This window comes from Mytilus edulis, chromosome 4 (assembly GCF_963676685.1).
Source record: "Mytilus edulis chromosome 4, xbMytEdul2.2, whole genome shotgun sequence".
Lineage (NCBI taxonomy): Eukaryota > Metazoa > Mollusca > Bivalvia > Mytilida > Mytilidae > Mytilus > Mytilus edulis.
The window spans coordinates 25,719,159-25,740,887 of NC_092347.1; the positions used below are offsets into that span (position 1 = coordinate 25,719,159).

A 21,729-nucleotide genomic window follows, 5' to 3' on the forward strand; every position below is an offset into this window, starting at 1 on the left:
CATACAATATTATTAATTCAAGCTATTACATTAAGCTTTAATACTATAAAAGCTCTTTACAACATTATGTTTGCTTTAAATGAATGTTCAAATCATACATATCGCTTATTCCAGCTACACATACTATAGTATACATGTCACTAGTAATTTAATGTACTATTTGTACACGACAAATGATGGGTTGCTGCCTGATTGAAATTCACCCAAATTTTTTTATCTGAATATTTCTTTGACAATCATCATAAAGTTTAGTAGCTGATCATCTGGGACATAATTATTAGTATAAATATTCCCAGGTTTCATCAAATTGTCTTTGGCATAAGTTTCCGAATTATTTCAGGTGTCAGACCACCAATTACTCCCTCCAATTTAGTAGTGCTTTTGATGTCATTGTTTACTTAAATTAACCAACAAATTTGCAGAAATGAAACTTTTGGTGAAAGGGAAATATATTTAGACCATTTTGAGCCAAAATTCGCTTGTCTATGAGTTTGCATTAAAAATTCAGGATTAATGCGCTACATAGTACACTAATTTAAGATTTCCAGAAAACCGGGAGTTATTTTGGTAGTACCTGTCTTTTCAAAATCAGAAATTTGTTACAAGACTTTAAACATTGGTTGAAAATTGGCATGTAGGAAGGTGATACCTGTACAATTCAGGATATACCTGGTTTCCTTGAAGTTAAACTTAAGGTAAAATATTTAGAAAGCTGTGAAAATTGCAAAATTTGGTTGAACAGATAGGGATTTTTAATTGGTGGTCTGACACCTTCATTTCCGGAATATTAACCGATTTGGTTGAATATTAGTACTACCTTCAATTTCCGGTTCAAATTTTGACCTTTTTTAAAGTCAACAAAGTATTTAGTACAAGCCAAGGTAGATTGATTTTCTGTATCTGTATCTGTATGTAACATCCTTTCTTATAAAAGTTTAAAATCTTTGGAAACAAACAGTAGTGTGAAAACAAATGTAAGCACTCAATAGCTGTCATTAGTTTAAAAGTGGAAGTAGTAAGTGAAGTGTATAAAAAAAAATTTAGAAACACAATTAAAAACATTTCGATGTGGTGAAGGCCATAACAAACTATTTGCATACACGTAACAACAAAAGTAACCAGAAAAAAAGAGATCAAGTACTTGAAACAATAAAAATAAATAAGAAGATGTGGTATGAGTGCCAATAAGACAACTCTCCTTCCAAGTCACAAATTTATGTATTAAAAAGTTTTAAAAAAGTAAACAATAATAGGTCAAAGTATGGCCTTCAACGCATGTACAAATGTACAGAGTATTAATTTTAATATTTTTTGATTTTTCATGCCTTTCCAATAACCTAATTAATCAATTTTTTGTTTTTCACTTGATACATTTATATAGTTCTATAATATTTTTAAAGCGCCATCTACAAATGTACAATACAATAAGTACAAAGGAGAAACTACATTAGTGAAAATAATTTTACAAGAGAGGATAATTCACAAGAGAGATTACTCTGTCATCATGACAAAGATTGAAGACAGAGCCTTGAGAGTAAAAAAAAACATTTATAGAAATTTTAATTAATACAATTTAGAAAAATATATGGAGGTTATGTACAGGGTATTTTTTCATATTATTGTTTCAAGCATTTGTTTAGAAGTTTCCTTTTCAAGATGAAATGCTATATTTTGACAGAATAGGTGTTATTGATGAGAATATATAGTATTCTTTTAAATCCTTGTTATACCAAGTAAGAGGAATCTGTTATTGTAGCTATGGATGACCAGTGCTATGATCTCTGTACCAAGTTAGTATCACAAAGTTACATACAACAAGGAAAGCAGGCAAAACTAGTCCACCAGAAAAGGATTAAACATCTTCTTCAACATGTAAGTGGGCAAAACATTAATCTGATTCGTACTGGAAATGTTGATGGCTATATTGCCAGATGTTCACAAAACTTGTTACAAATGTATGTGTGTTAACCTATTATTTATCAAACAGATTTGAACATGAGTAGGATGTTTCAGTTAAAACAATAAATTAAGAAAGGGGTACATATCATTATAAAGTTCAGACTTAAACCTTACAATACATTACTTACATAAAATTTCTAAACAGTTTTAATAAACAGGAACATTTTTCTATGCTTAGTGTTATTATGCATATTATACATGCATTGTTGTAGAGAAAGATACCAGAGGATGGATGGACAGATCAGACAATTGAGTTATTGTTACAAGAATTGTCTGTCATGGATAGTAATAATTTCCCAGACAATTGTGGAGTTGGGGAAAGAGAGGCCAGAATATTTTCATCTTTAGTGGCAACCAGACATTACAGGTATAAAGCCCTTTTAGAAGTTCGTACTGAGGGTTTGGATGGGGTTAAATGATTAAAGAATAATGCCCTTAAAAATGAAGATTAGAGAATAACGGGCAAAAAAAATGAAGATTAGAGAAATGTGTGGTGTAATTTTTTGAAGATTAGAGAAAAAAGGGGTTAATTTTTTGAAGATTGGAGAAAAAAAGGTTTAATTTTTTGAGGATTAGAGAAAAAAGGGGTGAAAATTAAATGTTTACAGAATAACAGACCACCCCCCACCCCTCCATCCAGACCCTCAGTACTGACTTTAAAATGAATAATTTACATATATGTTATTCCCCTTTCTTCCAATCCAATAGTAACCATTCTCTGAATAACTATAGAAAGTAGTGGATATGAAATTGTTTATTTCTTCATTTACCAGTATACAAAGATTTTCAGCTTATAGTAGAGTTTGGTTAGTAGAACTTTGAAGTACATGTCTGTTGGAAGTAAAAACACCATTAGTAGTTCAATGTAGCAAGACACTAACTTTAACTTTTTATTACTTAAGAATAATCTTACTTATTATTATTGCTCTTCATTGTAGATAGAGAATTAACTGGTATCAACTATTAGTTTTGAGTAATAGTCTGGGATTAGAAAATGACTCGCTGGAAATGGTTGTTTTGTTGAGTCTGCTATATTTTGGTCTGGGTACTGTGGAAGCAAAAGCCTTGTACTGATATGTATTTTATTCATATTGATACGACCAGATTTAACAAAAGTCCAAACTGAACGGAATCATTTTCTTACTCCAGTAATAGTTGTTATATTTATAATGTAAAATTAAACTGCCCAAATTATTACTAAGTCTTTGTATTTTTCTTCCAGATTTGGTCATGGAATTGGAAGATCAGGGGAGATAACTGCTATTCAGCCTAAAGCTGCTGGTTCAAGTGTTATGATGAAACTGACCAACAGTTTGATGTTAGATGTGATCAAAATATCAGGTTTTTACAGGTGTTTTATAAAGTAGTAACCTGCTTTGCTTATTTTTTTTTTACTGTGCTTCTTTATCAGTGTATTATTTTATTGATTGTCAAATGTCAAATGAATCTTGGTTCTTGCAAAATTTTCATACCTATATTATCATAGAAATGAATATTTTTTGTATTCTTAAAAGGGTTCTTTTTCATGCATTACTAGTTTCTCATACAGAAAATCATTGTTTGTGTTTTTTTTTATTTATAACGATATTTAGTTGGAATAATAATTTACGTTTTGTTTAAAATTGTCTTTTGTGCAGATTTGAAATTAACCTGAGTTTTGCTGCTTCTGCAAAGAAGAATATCATGCATTCTTATTTTTACTGTAAAACTTGACTGCTATTTGATCAAATCTATTTCCAAATAAAAATGATGAAAATGTAACTATTTTTTACATGTTATATGTGGTAACAATTTAAAAAAGTACATTTTGTATTATATAATTAATCCATAAAGATGAACCAGTGTTGTAGTATTTAAGTAGAGACTCCTGGAGTGGATAACTTGGTATGGAAGGTGGTAAAAAAATTGAAATGAATGCAAAACTAAAATATTTGAAATTGACAACAATACATCAAAGTCTGCAATTAAGCTGATCGATGTGTCTGCTTCTGTGTATCCATGTATTTGTCACAAATACTTTTGCTATATGAATTTAAATGCATTTGGAATGAGCATATATTTCTATAACTTCTAGATAGTGTAGCTACAAGGAAGAATACCATATTCTGAAAATCAGGGTTAAAGGCTTGGTTAAATGCTTCTATATCTGTGCATATATACAAAAATCATTCTCCTCTCTTACTACAAAACCCATTGAAGTTCTTGAATAAATCTTGGCATTGATATTCACTAGTGTGTCAATTACGCAGTAATAACTATAATATTGAAAGTTGGATAAGTTGATAACACTTGTTGAATATATAACAAATATAAAAGGTGCATAAGTAAAGCTTTTGTCCTTTTGCAGCAAAAGCTTTTGTTGAATAGCTGATTATTTCTAAAATTGAATCCCAATTTACCTTTTTACATGAGGTAGGCCTTAAGTGATGTCTCCATTTTCTCTAGTTGCACTGTCTCCTTTCCTGTTTTAAAATGGATAATTCTTTTCATCATGCTCAAGATTCTTTTGATCTGAAAAAATATCCATACCAAATTTTCATATGAGGTTTTAGAAAAGATTTGATAGCAGATTACAGCTATTTGTTTCTCAATTTATGTAGTTGTAGTATAATGATGTTCAACAACATGAAATTGTGACTGTTTATCTGTTACAGGAATTCAGTCAGTAGCATCATGTTTTATTGTTCCCATGGCAACTGGAATGAGTTTATCTTTGTGTATGTTGACCTTTAAACAGTCAAGGCCAAATGCCAAGTATGTGATATGGCCAAGAATAGATCAGAAATCGTGTATAAAATCTATGATAACATCAGGTAACTGTTTCTATCTTATTTCAATGTTGTATAATTCTTCAGTTCCAAAGGCTGAATCTAAAATAATTCCAGTATAAGACAAATTATGTTAGCTCACCTGGCTGAAAAGGGTCAAGTGAGCTTTTCTCATCACTTGGCATCCATTGTCGTTCGTTAACTTTTACAAAAATCTTCTCCTCTGAAACTTCTGGGCCAAATAAAACCATACCAAATTTGACCTAAATCATCTGTAGGGTATGCTGTTTTAAAAACGCATTCGATAACCCCAGCCATCAACCAAGACAGCCTCCATGGCTTAAAATAGAACATGGGACTAAAATGCAGTTTTTGGCTTACTGTATATCTCTGGAACTAAAGCATTTAGAGCAAATCTGACACATGGGTTAAATTTGTGCATCAGGTCAATATCTACACGATCTATCTGTCCTGAAAATTTCAAAGGCATCAGAATACCTGTAGTTTTTATCTTGTAAGTTATTATCTTGAATAAAATAGATAGAGATAAACTGTAAACAGCAAAATTGTTCAGCAAAGTCATGAAAGTAAGATCTACATATAAGTCAACATGGCCAAAATTGTCATTAGACCCAATAAAGATTTACTGCATTTAAAAGTAAATTTTTCACAATTTTCGTAAATTTTTGTAATCTTTTACACTGTGCTTGAACTCTATGCTTGTGTAATGGAGTAATATATGACTTATTTTTACAAAGTTCTTAATTATACAAAAGACAAAAATGATGGATATAAAAAAAAATTTTTTTTACATTTACTAAATAAAAGTTAAATTTAGATATGGAATAGTATGTCAAGTACTCAGGAAAAAAACTTGTATCCTAAGAAAAAACTGATCTCCACCCAGATTTATTATGATAAGATCATCTATTTTTTGCTATGAGTCATGTATAGAATAAGGTTATAAAGAATGAATGGAATTTTATTTTTCTCTATTTCCTGTAATTTCTTTTGTAAACAACAACCTACACCATGATTTATTATTATATTATATGGGAATATTCACCAAGTTGAATGTGGGGAGTACATGGAAGCAGATTATGATAAGATCTTTTTTGTTTGTTTATAAAGATTGAAGGATAAGCTTCTTTTTCTGAGAAGTAAAGCTGATGAAGAATAGGGTTTTTTTCCAAATGTTTCCTTGTAACTCTATATCTGAGGGCCTCAGGGAAGATAAGAATAATATTATGGCTAACTGTGAAACCCTCTTTAAATAAAAACTAATTGTATTGTTTATATAATTATTATCATTTCAATTAGTGTTTCCAGTAAATATTTTACAAATGATTTAGCTACCGGTATATAATGGTGTTATTTTGATACTTAGAATTTGATGTTGTCAGGGTTTGAGCCTGTAGTGATAGAGAATTGTACTGAAGGGGACGAACTGAGAACCAACCTGACAGCAATCCTAGAAAAAATAGAAGAACTAGGTCCAGACAATATTGTATGTGTCATGACAACTACCAGCTGTTTTGCTCCAAGGGTACCTGATAGGTGGGTTAAAACTTAGGATAACAATAAAAAAAAAAAAGGCAAAATATATACCAAAGAGATATTCAAACTCACTAGTTGAAAATAAACTTACAACGCCATGGACAAAAAAAAAAACAGACAAAGAATAGTACACAAAAATAAGAAATTTTGCTTGATCCATCCAAAATTAACATAAAAATGATTTTCAAGTATTTGGACATATGTTTTATGTAGTAAAATGTATGGTCCTGTAATCCATTTTCTTCTAATTTTTCACTTTTATAGATTAAATTAAAAAAGGAAATGAATTCATGAATTCAGTTATACCAAGCATACCATATCTTAAAGTTTTGTAAAGTAGAAGATATATTTAAATTACAGTCCCACTTGATGTAAGTATTAAAAAGAATATTTCATTACATTTGCTTTTTTTCCTGTTTTCAGAATAGAAGAAATCTCAGAGATTTGTAAGAAATTTGAAGTTCCACATCTTATAAACAATGCTTATGGTTTACAATGTACAAAGTGTACACACCTTATACAACAAGTAAGAATATGTTTACAGTATGTTAAAAGTATGAATTACAGAACATAATCTATACAACGATTTAGATACAAGGAAATATAATACACTTATGCATATATGCAGTTGTTTTTATGTTTAGACCATAGACATACTGTAATGATATCTTACGTTAATTATAAAAAAAAAATACATAAATAACAAAATTGCTTATTGAAACATCTACCAGTATGTCAGCTTCAAAGTTCAGTAAAAACAGTATAAATGTCAGTTATGTCAAAATACACCATGCTTCACAAGTTAGAGCAACAGTTTGGTTCACATTTATATAATTTATCTTTTTTTAGGCAAGTAGAAAAGGTAGAGTTGATGCTTTTGTTCAGAGCACGGATAAAAATTTCATGGTTCCAGTCGGGGGATCAATTATAGCAGGGTTTGATGCTAAATTAATAGAAAGTATCAGTAAAGCTTATCCAGGTAGGACTTTTTATGTACAATGTATAGGGAATATCTAAAAAGGAGTAGGTCCAGTAAGACCCCTTTTTGGCCCCAAAATATAGCAGTTTTACAAAATTGTTAAAATGTAAACTTTTAGTTATTTATTGGAAAGTAGAATGCTTCTGCTACATAAATATGGGCTGTTTTTGACAATACAGTGAACATATATCAGGTACCAGCATCATTAAGTCATGCTAAATTACGGAAATCTTCACAATTTAAGCATTTTAGTTAAATTTTAAACTGTTTCCGCATTTGTGTTCATTCTTAATATTGAAATGTTAGTTGTATTTGATGATAATACATAACATATTTAAAGGTTGAGGATGAACACGGATGTGAACACAAGAATCAAAATATTTGAAAAGTGACAATTTTTTGCATATTTGATAGCTTTTTCATATCTAACCTAGAATCGGAGAATTTTTTAATGAGTAAATCAGTTAAAATCTTCTGAAATACAGACATAAGTGTTTAAAAAGTGTTCAAAATCTTTCGTCAGATGAATATAAAATTGAGGCCAAATTCGGCCCTTACCGGACCTACTCCTTTCAAACACTTTTTCACAATGTTGCAAAGTAAAGTATCTGTGAGCATTCTTCTGTTCTAAAAATGTAAATTAATTCTTTTTGGACACACCCTTTTCTAGTCAAAACTGTGTTACAAAGGAAATTTCAAACAAAATTATTTGAAAAATATGCGGATTTTGATTTAAAAACCTCCTTCCTACAACATGTGTTCTCTTTGATCTCTTGATAAACCTTAAAGTACATTTATATTGGTATAAGAAAACCTCCTTTTCTAATTTTGGAGTTTTTCTGGTTTTCAGAAGGTACTTGAATGTTCCGTTCCCTCTTCAGAATTTCTTATGTATATCACATGGTCACATAGCTGCGGAACAGTAGCTCTTAGGTCCTTATGTTATTTTTTTACTATTTGTGGACCGTAGTCTATGGTCCGCAAATAGTAAAAAAATAACATAAGGACCTAATAGCTACAGTACCGCAGCTAATGGTCATATGTAATTCAAAAATTTTTTAAGTTGGTTAATATAGCTTTTCTTATTATTTTAAGTGAAAGTATAATATCCCATAATAATTACATTTATACATGTATGTTTCATCAAAATCTGTAATTTTCATTGGCTGATAACAATTGTAAGGCAATCTTGTATCATATTTTATTTCTGTATAAAATACAACAGCTACGACGGCATATGCTATTCATGGAAACACTTTTTAAAATAATGCATTAAAAAAAAATACAAACACAAAGTTTGACTCTTAATTTCATGGTTCTAGTGTAAGAAAGGAGTTAATAGAATTGAATGCTTCTTTTGATAATTTGATAGGGTTGTAAAAGCCTTGATCATGAACACAATTTTAATATGATTCTGGGCTTTATTCAAAATGTGCTTCTGTCAACGCTGTTCTACCCAGATATAATAATGAAAAGAAGCATTGAACCCTTAAATAAATTGTTGCTGCATACATTTTATAGGAAGAGCATCAGCAACACCAACTATGGACATGTTTATAACCTTTTTAAGTATGGGCAGTCAGAAATACAAAGATTTACTGAAGGAGAGGAAAGAAAACTACCAATATCTGGCATCAAAATTATCTGAAGTAGCATCAAAACATGGAGAGAGACTTCTTCAAACTCCTCATAATGGAATTTCAATGGGTAAGACAATTTTCTATTGAAAAAAGACACAGAAGTTTTAAAATGAAATAATTATTATTTCAAGAATTAGTAGTTATGACATTTGTTATTTTTTCATTTCATTGTATTAGACTTAAAAGGATGGCAATACTCTCAAATTATTGTGATTATATCAAAATAATTCTAGGAAATTTTCATACATGAGTGATTGATTAATAGATTGCTTTAAAATTCAGAATCTTTAGTCTAATGTACATTGAAGCTTACGATGTTCAAAGATATATTTAACTCAATTGAAATAGGATGGAACACAAAATTAGCAAAGACTGACACTGAACAAACATGGAAATTCTGCTTGGTCAGCAAATTTAACCTCCTAAAGACACAAGGCTTTCAATATTATAGTTAACTACCCTTTAAGATTTGAGCCACTTAGTGCGTCACTGGCCCCTTAAAAGGTCTCAGGGCTAATAAAGTTACCTTGAATCTGTACCATGACATAGACAGAAAAGAATAATAGCCAGTTTATTACTCTTTTTCTTGAAACCTCCAATAAAAAATTGAGATTTTTTTTATATTTTACAGGAATGAGTTTGTCATCAGTAATTGTTAAAGATGATAAAGATGTGACGGAAATAGGGTCCATGCTTTTTACAAGATTTGTATCTGGGACTAGGTAAATTGTGCATTAAATCCTGTAGGAATCTAATGTATACTCATACTGTCTACAAATATACCGTATTAAATTTTATATAAAGAAATAATTGGATATAGGTGTTTGGTTACATTTGTTTTGTTTGAATGTTTTTAAAATAAAAATTATAGGAATTTGATCATCTGCTGGGTCAAACAAAAAATTTTGAAAATAGTTTTTGTTTCCTGTTCATGCAGCATTTAGAAGTGACAGCAATTATTTGTTGGCTTAGAGTCAGAATGATGTGTCCAGCTAGGGTCATATGTCTTCTTGCAGACTGCTACCTTGTGAATAAGCTTTGTATTAAATCTGGTTCAGCATGTTGTACAATGAAGGCTTCTTACTTACTCTTTATTAACATGTACTCATCATAAAAATGCATTTAATGACACTGGGCATTAAACAGCCACCAACATTCTTCTTTTGGGAACATATTATTTTCAGTAAATTATATTAGATAGTACTTAGGATTCATTATTATTCATACAGCTTGTTAGGTTTGATAATAGGAGAATTAGTTCTTTGATTGTCATGTTTTACATATATATTTGGTGGCTCTTACTGTTAAGCTATTTTTATTTGAATTATTTTCTAAAACATGTTATTATTTGGGATAACATTGTTTTACATATATGTTTGGTGGCTCTTACTGTTAAGCTATTTTAATTATGGCCCCGCAACAAAGTTGTCGGTGCCATATAGTTTTACCCTTGTCCGTAATTACAAAATTTTGTAATTCTGAAATTTTGTATTTCCGAAATTCCGTAATTCATTCATTCCGTCATTCTGCAACAAACCATTACGTAGTTTTTTTGTAAACGCCTTCAGATATTGGGCTGATGAGTTACAGATCAAGTTTAATTTTTGTTCGGCTCCACTAATTTTTGCCGAAATTACAGGCTTTGGACTTTGAAAATTGTTGAAAAATCACAGTTTTACAGACTTTTTTTCTATATGCCTCCACGTTTTGAGCCGATTTTTGATATGGGAGACTACCATCATGTTTGTGTCCAAAAATCACAGTTATACACACTTTTTTTCTAAACTCTCACATGTTGGGCTGATTTTTGGTATGTGAGTTAACCATGATCAAGTTTAAGTTTTGTTCCGCTCTGCTAATTTTTGGGGAAATTACAGGCCTTGGACTTTCAAAATTGTTGAAAAATCACAGTTATACAGACTTTTTTTCTATACGCCTCCACATTTTGAGCTGATTTTTCTTATGTGAGACTACCATCATGTTTGTGTCCACATGTGTTATTGAAATTGCAGATTTTTCAACTTTTTGAGACAGGGCCATTCATGTCACTTTGACACATCTAGTTTGAATTATTTTCTAAAACATGTTATTTTTTTGGGATTACATTGTATTTGAAATTAGCAGACATTTTACCTGGATGAATTGATGGCTTTTGATTATCAAAGGAAGTTTTCATTTTCTACAGCCATTGTTATAAAATATACATGTCTTTGTCCATAAATCTTCTTTATATGTTAGTTATAAAATAACTTTAGAAATCCTCTATGAATTTTGCAGGGTTTTCACTGACTTCATTTAGTGCTAATAATATGAACACCATTTCAAGAGAAAAACAAATAGTCTTCTCTTGTCCAAACTAAGTGATCAGATTTTTGGAAGAATATGGATTTTTTCTTATTTTAGTTATAGTTGAGTACTTATCCTTCAAATGTATTTGCTAGCTTATCTTGCTTTTTATATTTTCCAGAGTTATAAGCAATTCTTCTACAGACTCAACAATTAACGGACTGAAAATAACAAACTTTGGAGCCCATTGTGATAAATATAACTGTCCATACCTAACTGCAGCAGCCTCTATTGGAATGACCAGGACAGATGTTGATACATTTATAACAAGACTCGGTAAAGTGCTAAAAAAATATAAGTCAACTGTTGGCTCTGATGTCCTGTCTGTAGAGGGAAAAACATCCAATGATATTCCATGATACAAGGAGAAAACATCCAATAATATTCCATGATACAAGGAAACACAAGGATACTGCAATAAACAAAAGGAGAACCTGTTATATCTGGTTATAGGACCAACCCTTTTATCTTGCACCTGACATTATTTTTTTAATCATGTGTATTAGAGATCTGAAAAATGCATGGTGTTGAAAAATTATTGACAATGAAATTAATCAGAATAAATAGACAGCAAGTTTTATTTATATTTTTAGCTCACCTGACCGAAAGGCTAAGTGAGCTTTTCTCATCACTTGGCGTCCGGCGTCCGGCGTCCGTCGTCGTCCTGCGTTAACTTTTACAAAAATCTTCTCCTCTGAAACTACTCGGCCAAATTCAACCAAACTTGGCCACAACCATCATTGGGGTATCTAGTTTAAAAAATGTGTCCGGTGCCCCGCCAAACCAACCAAGATGGCCGCCATTGCTAAAAATAGAACATAGGGGTCAAATGCAGTTTTTGGCTTATAACTCAAAACAAAAGCATTTAGAGCTAATCTGACATGGGGTAATATTGTTCATCAGGTCAAGATCTACCTGCCCTGAAATTTTCAGATGAATCGGACATTTTGTTGTTGGGTTGCTGCCCCTGAAATGGTAATTTTAAGGAAATTTTGCTGTTTTTGGTTATTATCTTGAATATTATTATAGATAGAGATAAACTGTAAACAGCAATAATGTTCAGCAAAGTAAGATCTACAAATAAGTCTATATGACCAAAATGGTCAGTTGACCACTTTAGGAGTTATTGCCCTTTATAGTCAATTTTTAACCATTTTTCGTAAATCTTAGTAATCTTTTAGAAAAATCTTTTCCTCTGAAACTACTGGGCCAAATTTAACCAAACTTGGCCATAATCATCATTGGGGTATCTAGTTTAAAAAATGTGTCTGGTGCCCCGCCCAACCAACCAAGATGGCCACCATGGCTAAAAATAGAACATAGGGTTAAAATGCAGTTTTTGGCTTATAACTCAAAAACCAAAGCATTTAGAGCAAATCTGACACGGTAAAATTGTTCATCAGGTCAAGATCTATCTGCCCTGAAATTTTCAGATGAATCGGACATTCAGTTGTTGGGTTGCTGCCCCTGAAATGGTAATTTTGAGGAAATTTTGCTGTTTTTGGTTATTATCTTGAATATTATTATAGATAGAGATAAACTGTAAACAGCAATAATGTTCAGCAAAGTAAGATTTACAAATAAGTCAACATGACCAAAATGGTCAGTTGACCACTTTAGGAGTTATTGCCCTTTATAGTCAATTTTTAACCATTTTTCGTAAATCTTAGTAATCTTTTAGAAAAATCTTCTCCTCTGAAACTACTGGGCCAAATTTAACCAAACTTGGCCATAATCATCATTGGGGTATCTAGTTAAAAAAATGTGTCCGGTAACTCGGCCAACAAACCAAGATGACCGCCATGGCTAAAAATAGAACATGGGGGTAAAATACAGTTTTTGGCCTATAACTCAAAAACCAAAGCATTAAGAGCAAATCTGACAGGAAATAAAATTATTGATCAGGTCACGATCTATCTGCCCTGGAATTTTCAGATAAATCGGGTAATCGGTTGTTAGGTTGCTACCCCTGAATTGGTAATTTTGAGGAAATTTTGCTGTTTTTTTGTTATTATCTTGAATATTATTATAGATAGAGATAAACTGTAAACAGCAATAATGTACAGCAAAGTAAGAACTAAAAATAAGTCAGTATTACCAAAATAGTCAATTGACCCCCTAAGGAGTTATTGCCCTTCATAGTCAATTTTTAACAATTTTCTAAAAATTTGAAGATTTTCAATAACATTTTCCACAGAAAGTACTGTTATAGATAGAGATAATTGTAAGCAGCAAGAATGTTTAGTAAAGTAAGATATACAAACACATCACCATCACCAAAACACAATTTTGTCATGAATCCATCTGTGTCCATTGTTTAATATTCACATAGACCAAGGTGAGCGACACAAGCTCTTTAGAGCCTCTAGTTTTTTAATTATGATGTGTTTATAATTTGTATGCAATAATGTTTGAATTTCCTTAAACAATACTTGTTCATATATGTCATATATCTAAATATATACTACTAAAATAGCTAGGTCCAATTTGTTAGCCAGCATGGTGTAAAACAACGAAACAAGCATTCAACTTAATATATAACTATCTTAGGACAGTGGTGTTGATTAAAAAATTCATCCTATGGGCCCTTTTGTTTACCACATAATTAATACTACCAATAAATAACAAGTTCTGGGTCGAATCAGATACAGATAACAATAGTATATATCACATCGTCGCTGGGCTTCCAAAATGTTGTATATGACTTTTTTGGCTAAAAATACTTTTTGGCACCAATGATCTGGGAGGGAGGAAATATTTGGTATTACAAAATAGCATACAGTTAGACCAATCAAAACGTTTGAAATAAGACATATTACAAAATTGCCAATGTCAGTTGTTTGTATTTGTTTGCTTCCAAAATTTTGTATGAAAACTTGAAAATCGTTGTATAATGGCTTTGGGAATAAAATAATTATACATTTATTTATTTCTGTGAAAATAATTTAAGTTCTCGTATAATCCAGAAATGTCAAAGTTTTTATTTCACTGCTATTTACCAAAATGTTCAAGTTCACATACGACAGTTTGTCAAAATTTTCAAAGCCTGTTTGTGAGATATTTTTTTCTTGAAAAATTTGTAATTTACAACATTTTGGAAGCCCATCGACGACATGTAGTTTTCCATTTTTTGTTAGACAACAAGAATTGGTTCAAACGGAAAGATTTTGAAAGCAGAGAAAACTTTTCACCTCATAATCATTATGACTATCATATCAAGGCACTTTATAGCCAACTATGTGATTTGGGATTTCTCATTGTTGAAAGTTGTACAGTTGCCTAAAACTACTTACATCCACTTTATTTGATATTTGGTGGATAGTCTCATTTGCAATCATACTACATTTCCTAATTTTTTGTATGAAGTGAATGGAAGTTTGTATTTTTTTACTTGAAGCACATACACTTCCAAAGATCTAAACTGCTAGAGGGCAGTCTATGGTAGATAACCATAGTTTAGTTCCAAGCTGACTTTATTGAAGTTTTAGTCACCTGTACTTAATAAATGTAACAGAATATTAGGATGTAAACCCAGCAGGGGAGACACTAGAAACTATTATACTGATAAGATATGGTAACGTATAATTGCCAGTGAGACAACTTTCCAACAGAAACCAGCTGACATAAAAGTTAACAATTATAGGTCACTGCATGGTCTTCAACAATAAGCGAAACACATACTGAGCAGCACCAAAGCCTTATATTATTTTTAGAAGGTATAATACATGGATAGTTCAAATCTTGTATACATATGCCTTATGTTCTGGAGTTAGCATCAGGAATATATCTGTTGTCCTTGACTTCATTTTCACGGTTCAGTGGTTGCTTAAAAAACTCTTTCTTTAAGTCTTATTTCATTATTTTTGTACTCAGTTTTATAAGTATATATAACAGCTATATCTGGTATATGGAATCATTACAAGGTCCATCCAACTGGGTTCACCCGAGTCAATTTCCTGGATCAGTGTTCAGTGTTGAGTTTTTACTGCATGTTTCATTTCCCAGTTACTATAAGCATAGGTCAAAGATATAAGTCACATGTATATATGTTATGATTGTCATTCTTATGGTTCATTGGTCAACATTGAGTTTTTCATGATTAGGTCTGTGTATATGTCTGTTTTACAGGATTCAACTGACCTTGGCCTCTTTCATGGATCAGTAATCAATGTTATACATTGGTGATTTGATCCAGTCCTCAGATACTATAAGCACTCACCAAATTATATTTAGTATACAGAAATATTGTTAGGTGTTCATGCTCTTCAGGGCATATGACTGACCTTATTTTAATGGTTCATTAGTCAACGTTAAATTGGTCAACATTTTCTTTAGTTTTCATGATTTTGTCCGTTTTCAGAATGAAATGATTTTTAGGTGTGCATGCCTACCTGCCAGAGTTTACTAGTGGCGACCCCATTTATATGGTTCATTTGCTAACGGTGAGGTTCTCATTATTATGTCCATTACTCAGATACTATAACTATAAGTAATATATATATATATATGTCAACGGTATAAGTCTATGGAATGAGTGTGTTAAAGTTTTTTCTGTAGGGTTCATCTGACCTTGACCTCATTTCATAGATCATTTGGTCAACGTAAAATTTTCTTAATTGAGTCTGTGTCACATATACTCTCAGTAAAAGGCCAACAGAAATTGGTATACTAGGACGAAATAATTGTAAGAAGCACATTGTCCGGTCGTTTTCATATGACCTTGAGTTAATTTCATGTATAAATGATCAACTTTAGGTATTGGAATTATTGTAAGGTGTATATATGTTCATCTGGCATGGTTTATCTGTTGTTGTCTCTTTGGCACATTTCCCATTTCCATTCTCAATTTTATTTATCTGATATTTACCTCATCTTATGTATATAATAAGATCGTGTGATATCTGTGAGTGTCGTAATTTCGTAAAACATATTGATGTTAAAGACTCACAAAATTAAATTCAATTACGACCAGGCTGCACTGTTGTTATGAATAAATACCAAGGAATAATGATAACGAATACATTTTTGGTAAAATAGCTTTTAATATTTTTAAAGATATGACCTTTCTTGACCATATGATATGACCTTTCTTGACCATATGATATATGTATTATATTAAATACAATCTTTCCGTGGTTTGACTAAGTTGAAACGGCAGTTTCATTACCATTACTGCTTAAGTTTTTACCATTTTGTCACATCAAACTCCCAAGTCAATCACTCACTCTGAGACAACAATAGAATAATAGTAGTATTAGACTCACTGCAGCTCCGTCATTTTACCAAATCACAACAAACTGGAAACCTATAATTTTTCTTCGCTAAATCAGAACAGGAACGTATATTGACATTAATAGATTTACTGTTCCGAGATCAGAACAATCAGGAAACCTGCGGAACGATTCTACAGATTTGTTTTTTACTCAGATTATTATGTCTACCACAAACTTTGATCCAATGAATCAAAAATTTAGTTGCTGTTAAAATGTCATTTAGGACGATCCAAGTCGTTAGTTCATTATGAGTCGTTGTTGAGAATTTTGAACAGAACTGGTAACAAAAACAGGAAGACTGCAACAGAAAATAAAAGATAAAGGCTAGAGGATTTGTATGTATTGATATAAAAGCTATCTAAACAATGCATGGGGAACAATATACCAAAGAATAGTCGATGTTCATCTGTATACGTTATGTATATTGATCTACTTTCGTATAATTTTTTGATATAAAAAAAGGGTATAAACAATTGAATTTGTTTCAGAAATCATCAATTAAACATTCTGAAGTGAACGAATCAAAGTCTGTGTTAAAGTGGATACGTGGAACTATAAGAAACGAGAATATATTTAAATTTTAAAAGGGGATTATTCCAAATGTGTACTCATTTTAGAAAGATATCTTTAAATATTATTTTCAATTTTATTTCCATGGTTAAACATACTTACTTAGAAGAGACTGGCCTGATTGTAAACCTAACGGGCTTCCTGCTACGCCTCCGAGACCTCGAGGAGGAGCACTGATAGGGTGTGGTACTGGGTAGGCTAAAGGTACTGGATGAACATTGCCCAAATAATTATCATAAAGGCCATCAGCTTTGATGCTGCATACGGAAATCATGCCGATTACAGCAATGATAGAGACTATTCTTGAATTCATCATTTCTGAAAGTGTAAATGTTGAATCATTAACTAGATGGAAAAAAATACATAGGACGTAACTTTAGTGTATCTAGATCAGTCATTTGGAATGTTCAAACCGACTCGGAAATCTGGAAAGCTAAAATAAATGTTAAACAATTCCAATCAAAGCCTTCTTAGGGTCTTTTTGATCAAACTAAATTTTACAAACTACATGTAATTGTACTAAAAATACGGAAATTCCACCAAAAAATAATGAGAAAAGAAAATTTAAATAGTAATACACCCCCTCCTTTGAAATTATATCTCGGGATAATTGAAGCTTTTTTTAAAATACATTTTCTCAAGGGAAATTTCTAAAGAGCAAATTATTACTTACTTCTGTGTTTTCTGGTAAACTTGTAATGAACTGATTTTTTAGGTTAACCTGTTATGAAGTATGAAAGAGAGCAAAACATTTATATATAAATTATTACAGAATTTTGTATAATTTCCGACGACGTCAAAACATGGTTCCGGTCATTTCATGTTGTCCAATTCAAAGGAAAAAGTAAATTGCACCATTGCATAAAGTTATGTGTCTTGTCAATGTAGGCATGGCGGTGATATCTGACACCGAGACGTGCGTTATTTCACCTGATCTGAACTTACATGGTGTTGGCATTTTACACTTAAAGTTGAACGGAGATTCTTTCACTTGCACAGAACTTCCAGAGATGCTATATTAAATACGATGGTCAGATTTTTTGTCGGTTACAAATGTTATTACCGTTTTTCCAAGTCAGAACAAAATGATTATTGGTTTAAAAAATAGGAAACTTGATGTAGAAATAGTTTACCATCAAATAACATAATTCCCTATATGATAATTGTCTTTTTACTAAGGTATAATCATTTCAAACTTGTATGTGAAATCCATAGCTCAGCCTTATTTAAGTAAAGAGACAGGGTTTTGTTACTGTATGGGTTTTATACATACTTAAATACCATACCAAGCCCGCTCACAAGTTCATAACTAAATGCACATCTTTGCCTTGCGCAATATATGGTCATATCTCTCGGTAGATTTCATTATTTAAACAAAAAATGAGAAAATAAGACGATCTCGGTCATTATTTCTTAAAGGCATTGACAAGTTTTAAAGTCTTGTTAGTTTCCGTTTAGTTTCCAAAGAGAAACCTGTCTTGATTAAGATCAATATAATAATAAGTCCTGCAGGGATTGGAAATAAAGTGTATATTCTGAAAAGGTCTGGCTGATTGCTAAGTTTGTCTCTGTAAAGCAGAAAGTTTTAACTTTTAGGGACTGTTAATTCATACATTATTCCCGTTATACAAATAACAAGGACTAAAATATAAATGTCAACGAATGACGAACTCTAGATATAATACCCACACTGTTAGTCTCGCCATTTGTTTTGAAGCGGTTGAGTTAAGAGGTAAATTAGGATGCTTTTAAAAAGAAAGGAGTAGGTCCAGTAAGACCCCTTTTTGGCCCCACAATATAGCAGTTTTACAAAATTGTTGAAATGTAAACTTTTAGTTATTTATTGGACAGAAGAAAGCTTCTGCTACATAAATATAGGCTGTTTTTGACAATACAATGCACAAATATCGGGTAGTAGCACCATAAAGTCATGCTTAAGGTTCCGTGTAAAACGAAAGTGGCCGCATTCGTGTTCATCCTTAATATTGAAATGTAAGTTGTATTTGATGATAATACATAACATATATAAAGGGTGAGGATGAACACGGATGCGGCCACTTTCATTTTTGACAAAAACCATCTGAAAAGTGGCATTTTTCGGCATATTTTGTAGATTTTTCATATTTGAGCTTGAATCGGATCGTTTTTAATGACTAAATCAGTTAAAATCTTTCACACAAACTAATTGCATCAAATGAAATAGACACTTAAGTGTTTAAAAAGTGGTCAAAATCTTTTTTTGTCTTTGGTTTAATGAATTAGAATGATATTGTGAGGACAACACACTATCAAAGTTTCTTATGAGGTCAAATGTCTTTTTCAATGATGAGCCAAACATGCAATGTATTTTGCCTGTGGCACTGTAATAACATGCATTGGAATGTATATTTTTTACATGGTAAACTTCCTGTTAACTACACATAGCACGATATTGCATTCAAACAAACGTTAATTAAAGATTTTTAAATTATTTTTTTTTCATTATTTTGTGTTCTAAAGAAAAAAATTCTCACAAGTTCTTGTCAGAAGTCATCATGCATGTACTATAACTTATAAGTTCTCTGCAAGATTGTTCCGGTGAAAGAATTTACAGCCACAGTGTCCAATATCAACGACATACCAATGTACACTGACAAGACATATAACTTTACGCAATGGTGTATATCAATTACTTTTTAATTGAATTGGATAAGATGGAATGACCGGAACCAGGTTATGACGTCGTCGGAAATTATATGAAATTCTGTAATAAATCATATATAAATGCTTTGCTCCCTTTCATACTTCATAACAAATTAACAGATAAAAATCAAAACAAGTAAGTTTAATTTTTTATGAGATGTTTACTTTTAATATTTATCTAAAACTTGAAAATTATTGCATAAGACAGTAAAGTAATGTGTGGATTAATAGAAATTACAAACTGATTAAGTATAATCTCAGTACTTCTAAGTGTCGAAAAGCTTTTAGTTACAGATATAGAAATAGCGAAAGAAATGAAGAACGAACAACCTTAATCTGCATATAAGGGTTTTTGTTGTATTCTTGTATAGCGAGAATACATGTTTGCCAGTACAACTCATGAATCATTTTGGAGTAAGAACGAAGACTGGTTGGCTTGGAATTAAAATATAACTAGTACTATTATAGTCTGAAATGGCATATCTTCCTTTAGATTGTTACTTTGTAAACGGAAACCTTTAAAATCCGGCTCATATTGTGGCATATTGTGGCTAAATACAAATCAGTTTTATCGTTTCTAACATATTAATAAATACGTTCTCGTTTTTAAAATATGTGTCACTGGACGTTTAACACTATCATATATTCATTGATTAGATCTATTTATTACCCTTTCAGAGATGAAGACCTCAGGAATATGCTCTGTTATTGCTGCAATTTGTGTAATTTTTGTTTGCGGCACCAAAGCTGATGGGCTTTATGATAATTATCTGGGCAATGTCCATACCGTATCTTTAGCGTACCCTGAACCACAGCCTATCAGTGCTCCACTTCAAGGATTCGGAAGTATGGGAGGAATAAATTTACAATCAGACCAATCTCTTCTAAGTAAGCATGTTTAATGAATCAATATTGAATCATGTGTTTTACAGACATGAATATGAATTATTTGAATATTTTTTTTTTTCATGTTTATCAATTCGAGTGTGAAACTTTGGCAATTTTAAAACGTTGACTAAATTCGAAATTCTTATACCGGCAAATGGTATAAAATGCATTAACATTTCTTAAAGATATTTGTATTTCTGTTACATTTAAAAAAAAAAAGACTTGCTAGGTTTTTTTTAATCAATAACAAAAATTCTCTTATTTACCACGGAGTAAATTTATTTTATTTTCTGTTTCAGTTTTCCTGTTTTTGTTACCAGTCCTCTTCAAGATTCTCAACAGAGACTCATCCTAATAGACTTACGGTGTGGCTCGTACCAAATGACACTTATAAAGCAAACCATTTTATTTAGACTAGATTGTGATAGACTTAACATCTAAGAAGATTATGTTTTTGGAATAACTGTGAAGTGATGTTAAAAATGCTTCTTGTAGTGTATGTAGTGATTCGGTAGATTGAAGGAGGTGCAGTGATGCTGCAGTTTATACAGTGAATGCCATAGTAGTGACAAAATGATTTTTCTGAAGTGTTAAAAAGGAAGCAGTATTTGTAGTGAGACTGATATTACAACTTAGTCAAGCAATATCATAACTTAAACAATAAATGCTGATTCGCCAAAAATATTTTCTCTATTTGTTATCCTAAGTCTAATCATAACAATTGTCAAATAATGGTTCAATACACATACATAGTAAATACGGATTTGTCTATTATGTATCCTGTATTTCTATTCCTTGTATATTCGTACAAGAGTGAACACGCTGAAATGTCTTGCCTTCTTTACTAATCATTGACATTGTGTTGATAGTCCTAAATATAAAAATTTATTACAACTGTCACATAAACTTTAGAAAACTAAACATTGACCAATGAACCATGAAAATGAGGCCTAGGTCAAGTATGCACATATCAAATATAGTTATCCTATTACATATAATAAGAGAGGACTTAACATTACAAAAAATCTTAACTTTTCTCAAGTAGTCACTGACCCATGAAAATGAGG

At 31.3% G+C, this 21,729-nt stretch overlaps 1 protein-coding gene and 1 long non-coding RNA gene across 5 annotated transcripts; both read left to right on the forward strand.

The window, feature by feature from the left end:
• The first annotated feature begins 829 nt into the window (after positions 1-829).
• On the forward strand, positions 830-11,829 carry LOC139521780 (O-phosphoseryl-tRNA(Sec) selenium transferase-like). 4 transcript variants are annotated; one of them, XM_071315396.1, is made up of 11 exons: positions 830-908; positions 1,757-1,872; positions 2,172-2,326; positions 3,182-3,300; positions 4,614-4,772; positions 6,131-6,284; positions 6,708-6,810; positions 7,134-7,263; positions 8,785-8,970; positions 9,535-9,625; positions 11,371-11,829. In XM_071315396.1, the coding sequence occupies exons 2-11, from the start codon at positions 1,759-1,761 to the stop codon at positions 11,606-11,608; spliced, it is 1,449 nt and encodes a 482-aa protein (XP_071171497.1). In that variant the 5' UTR covers positions 830-908; positions 1,757-1,758; the 3' UTR covers positions 11,609-11,829. The 4 variants fall into 4 exon arrangements, with proteins under 4 accessions (XP_071171497.1, XP_071171498.1, XP_071171499.1 ...); XM_071315397.1 differs by having other exon boundaries at positions 837-881; XM_071315398.1 differs by having other exon boundaries at positions 841-974.
• A 7,952-nt stretch (positions 11,830-19,781) lies between these two features.
• On the forward strand, positions 19,782-21,346 carry LOC139518407 (uncharacterized). Its single transcript, XR_011663336.1, has 3 exons — positions 19,782-19,910; positions 20,453-20,662; positions 20,962-21,346. It is a non-coding gene; the product is annotated as an uncharacterized lncRNA (long non-coding RNA).
• Positions 21,347-21,729: the final 383 nt, after the last annotated feature.

Bases quoted from the DNA above. Each gene is read 5' to 3' on its own strand.
- LOC139521780 (XM_071315396.1), top strand. From the start codon at position 1,759: ATGGATGACCAGTGCTATGATCTCTGTACCAAGTTAGTATCACAAAGT. The intron at 6,811-7,133 runs GTAAGAATATGT...ATCTTTTTTTAG, and splicing joins GTACACACCTTATACAACAA to GCAAGTAGAAAAGGTAGAGT. The intron at 8,971-9,534 runs GTAAGACAATTT...TATATTTTACAG, and splicing joins TCATAATGGAATTTCAATGG to GAATGAGTTTGTCATCAGTA.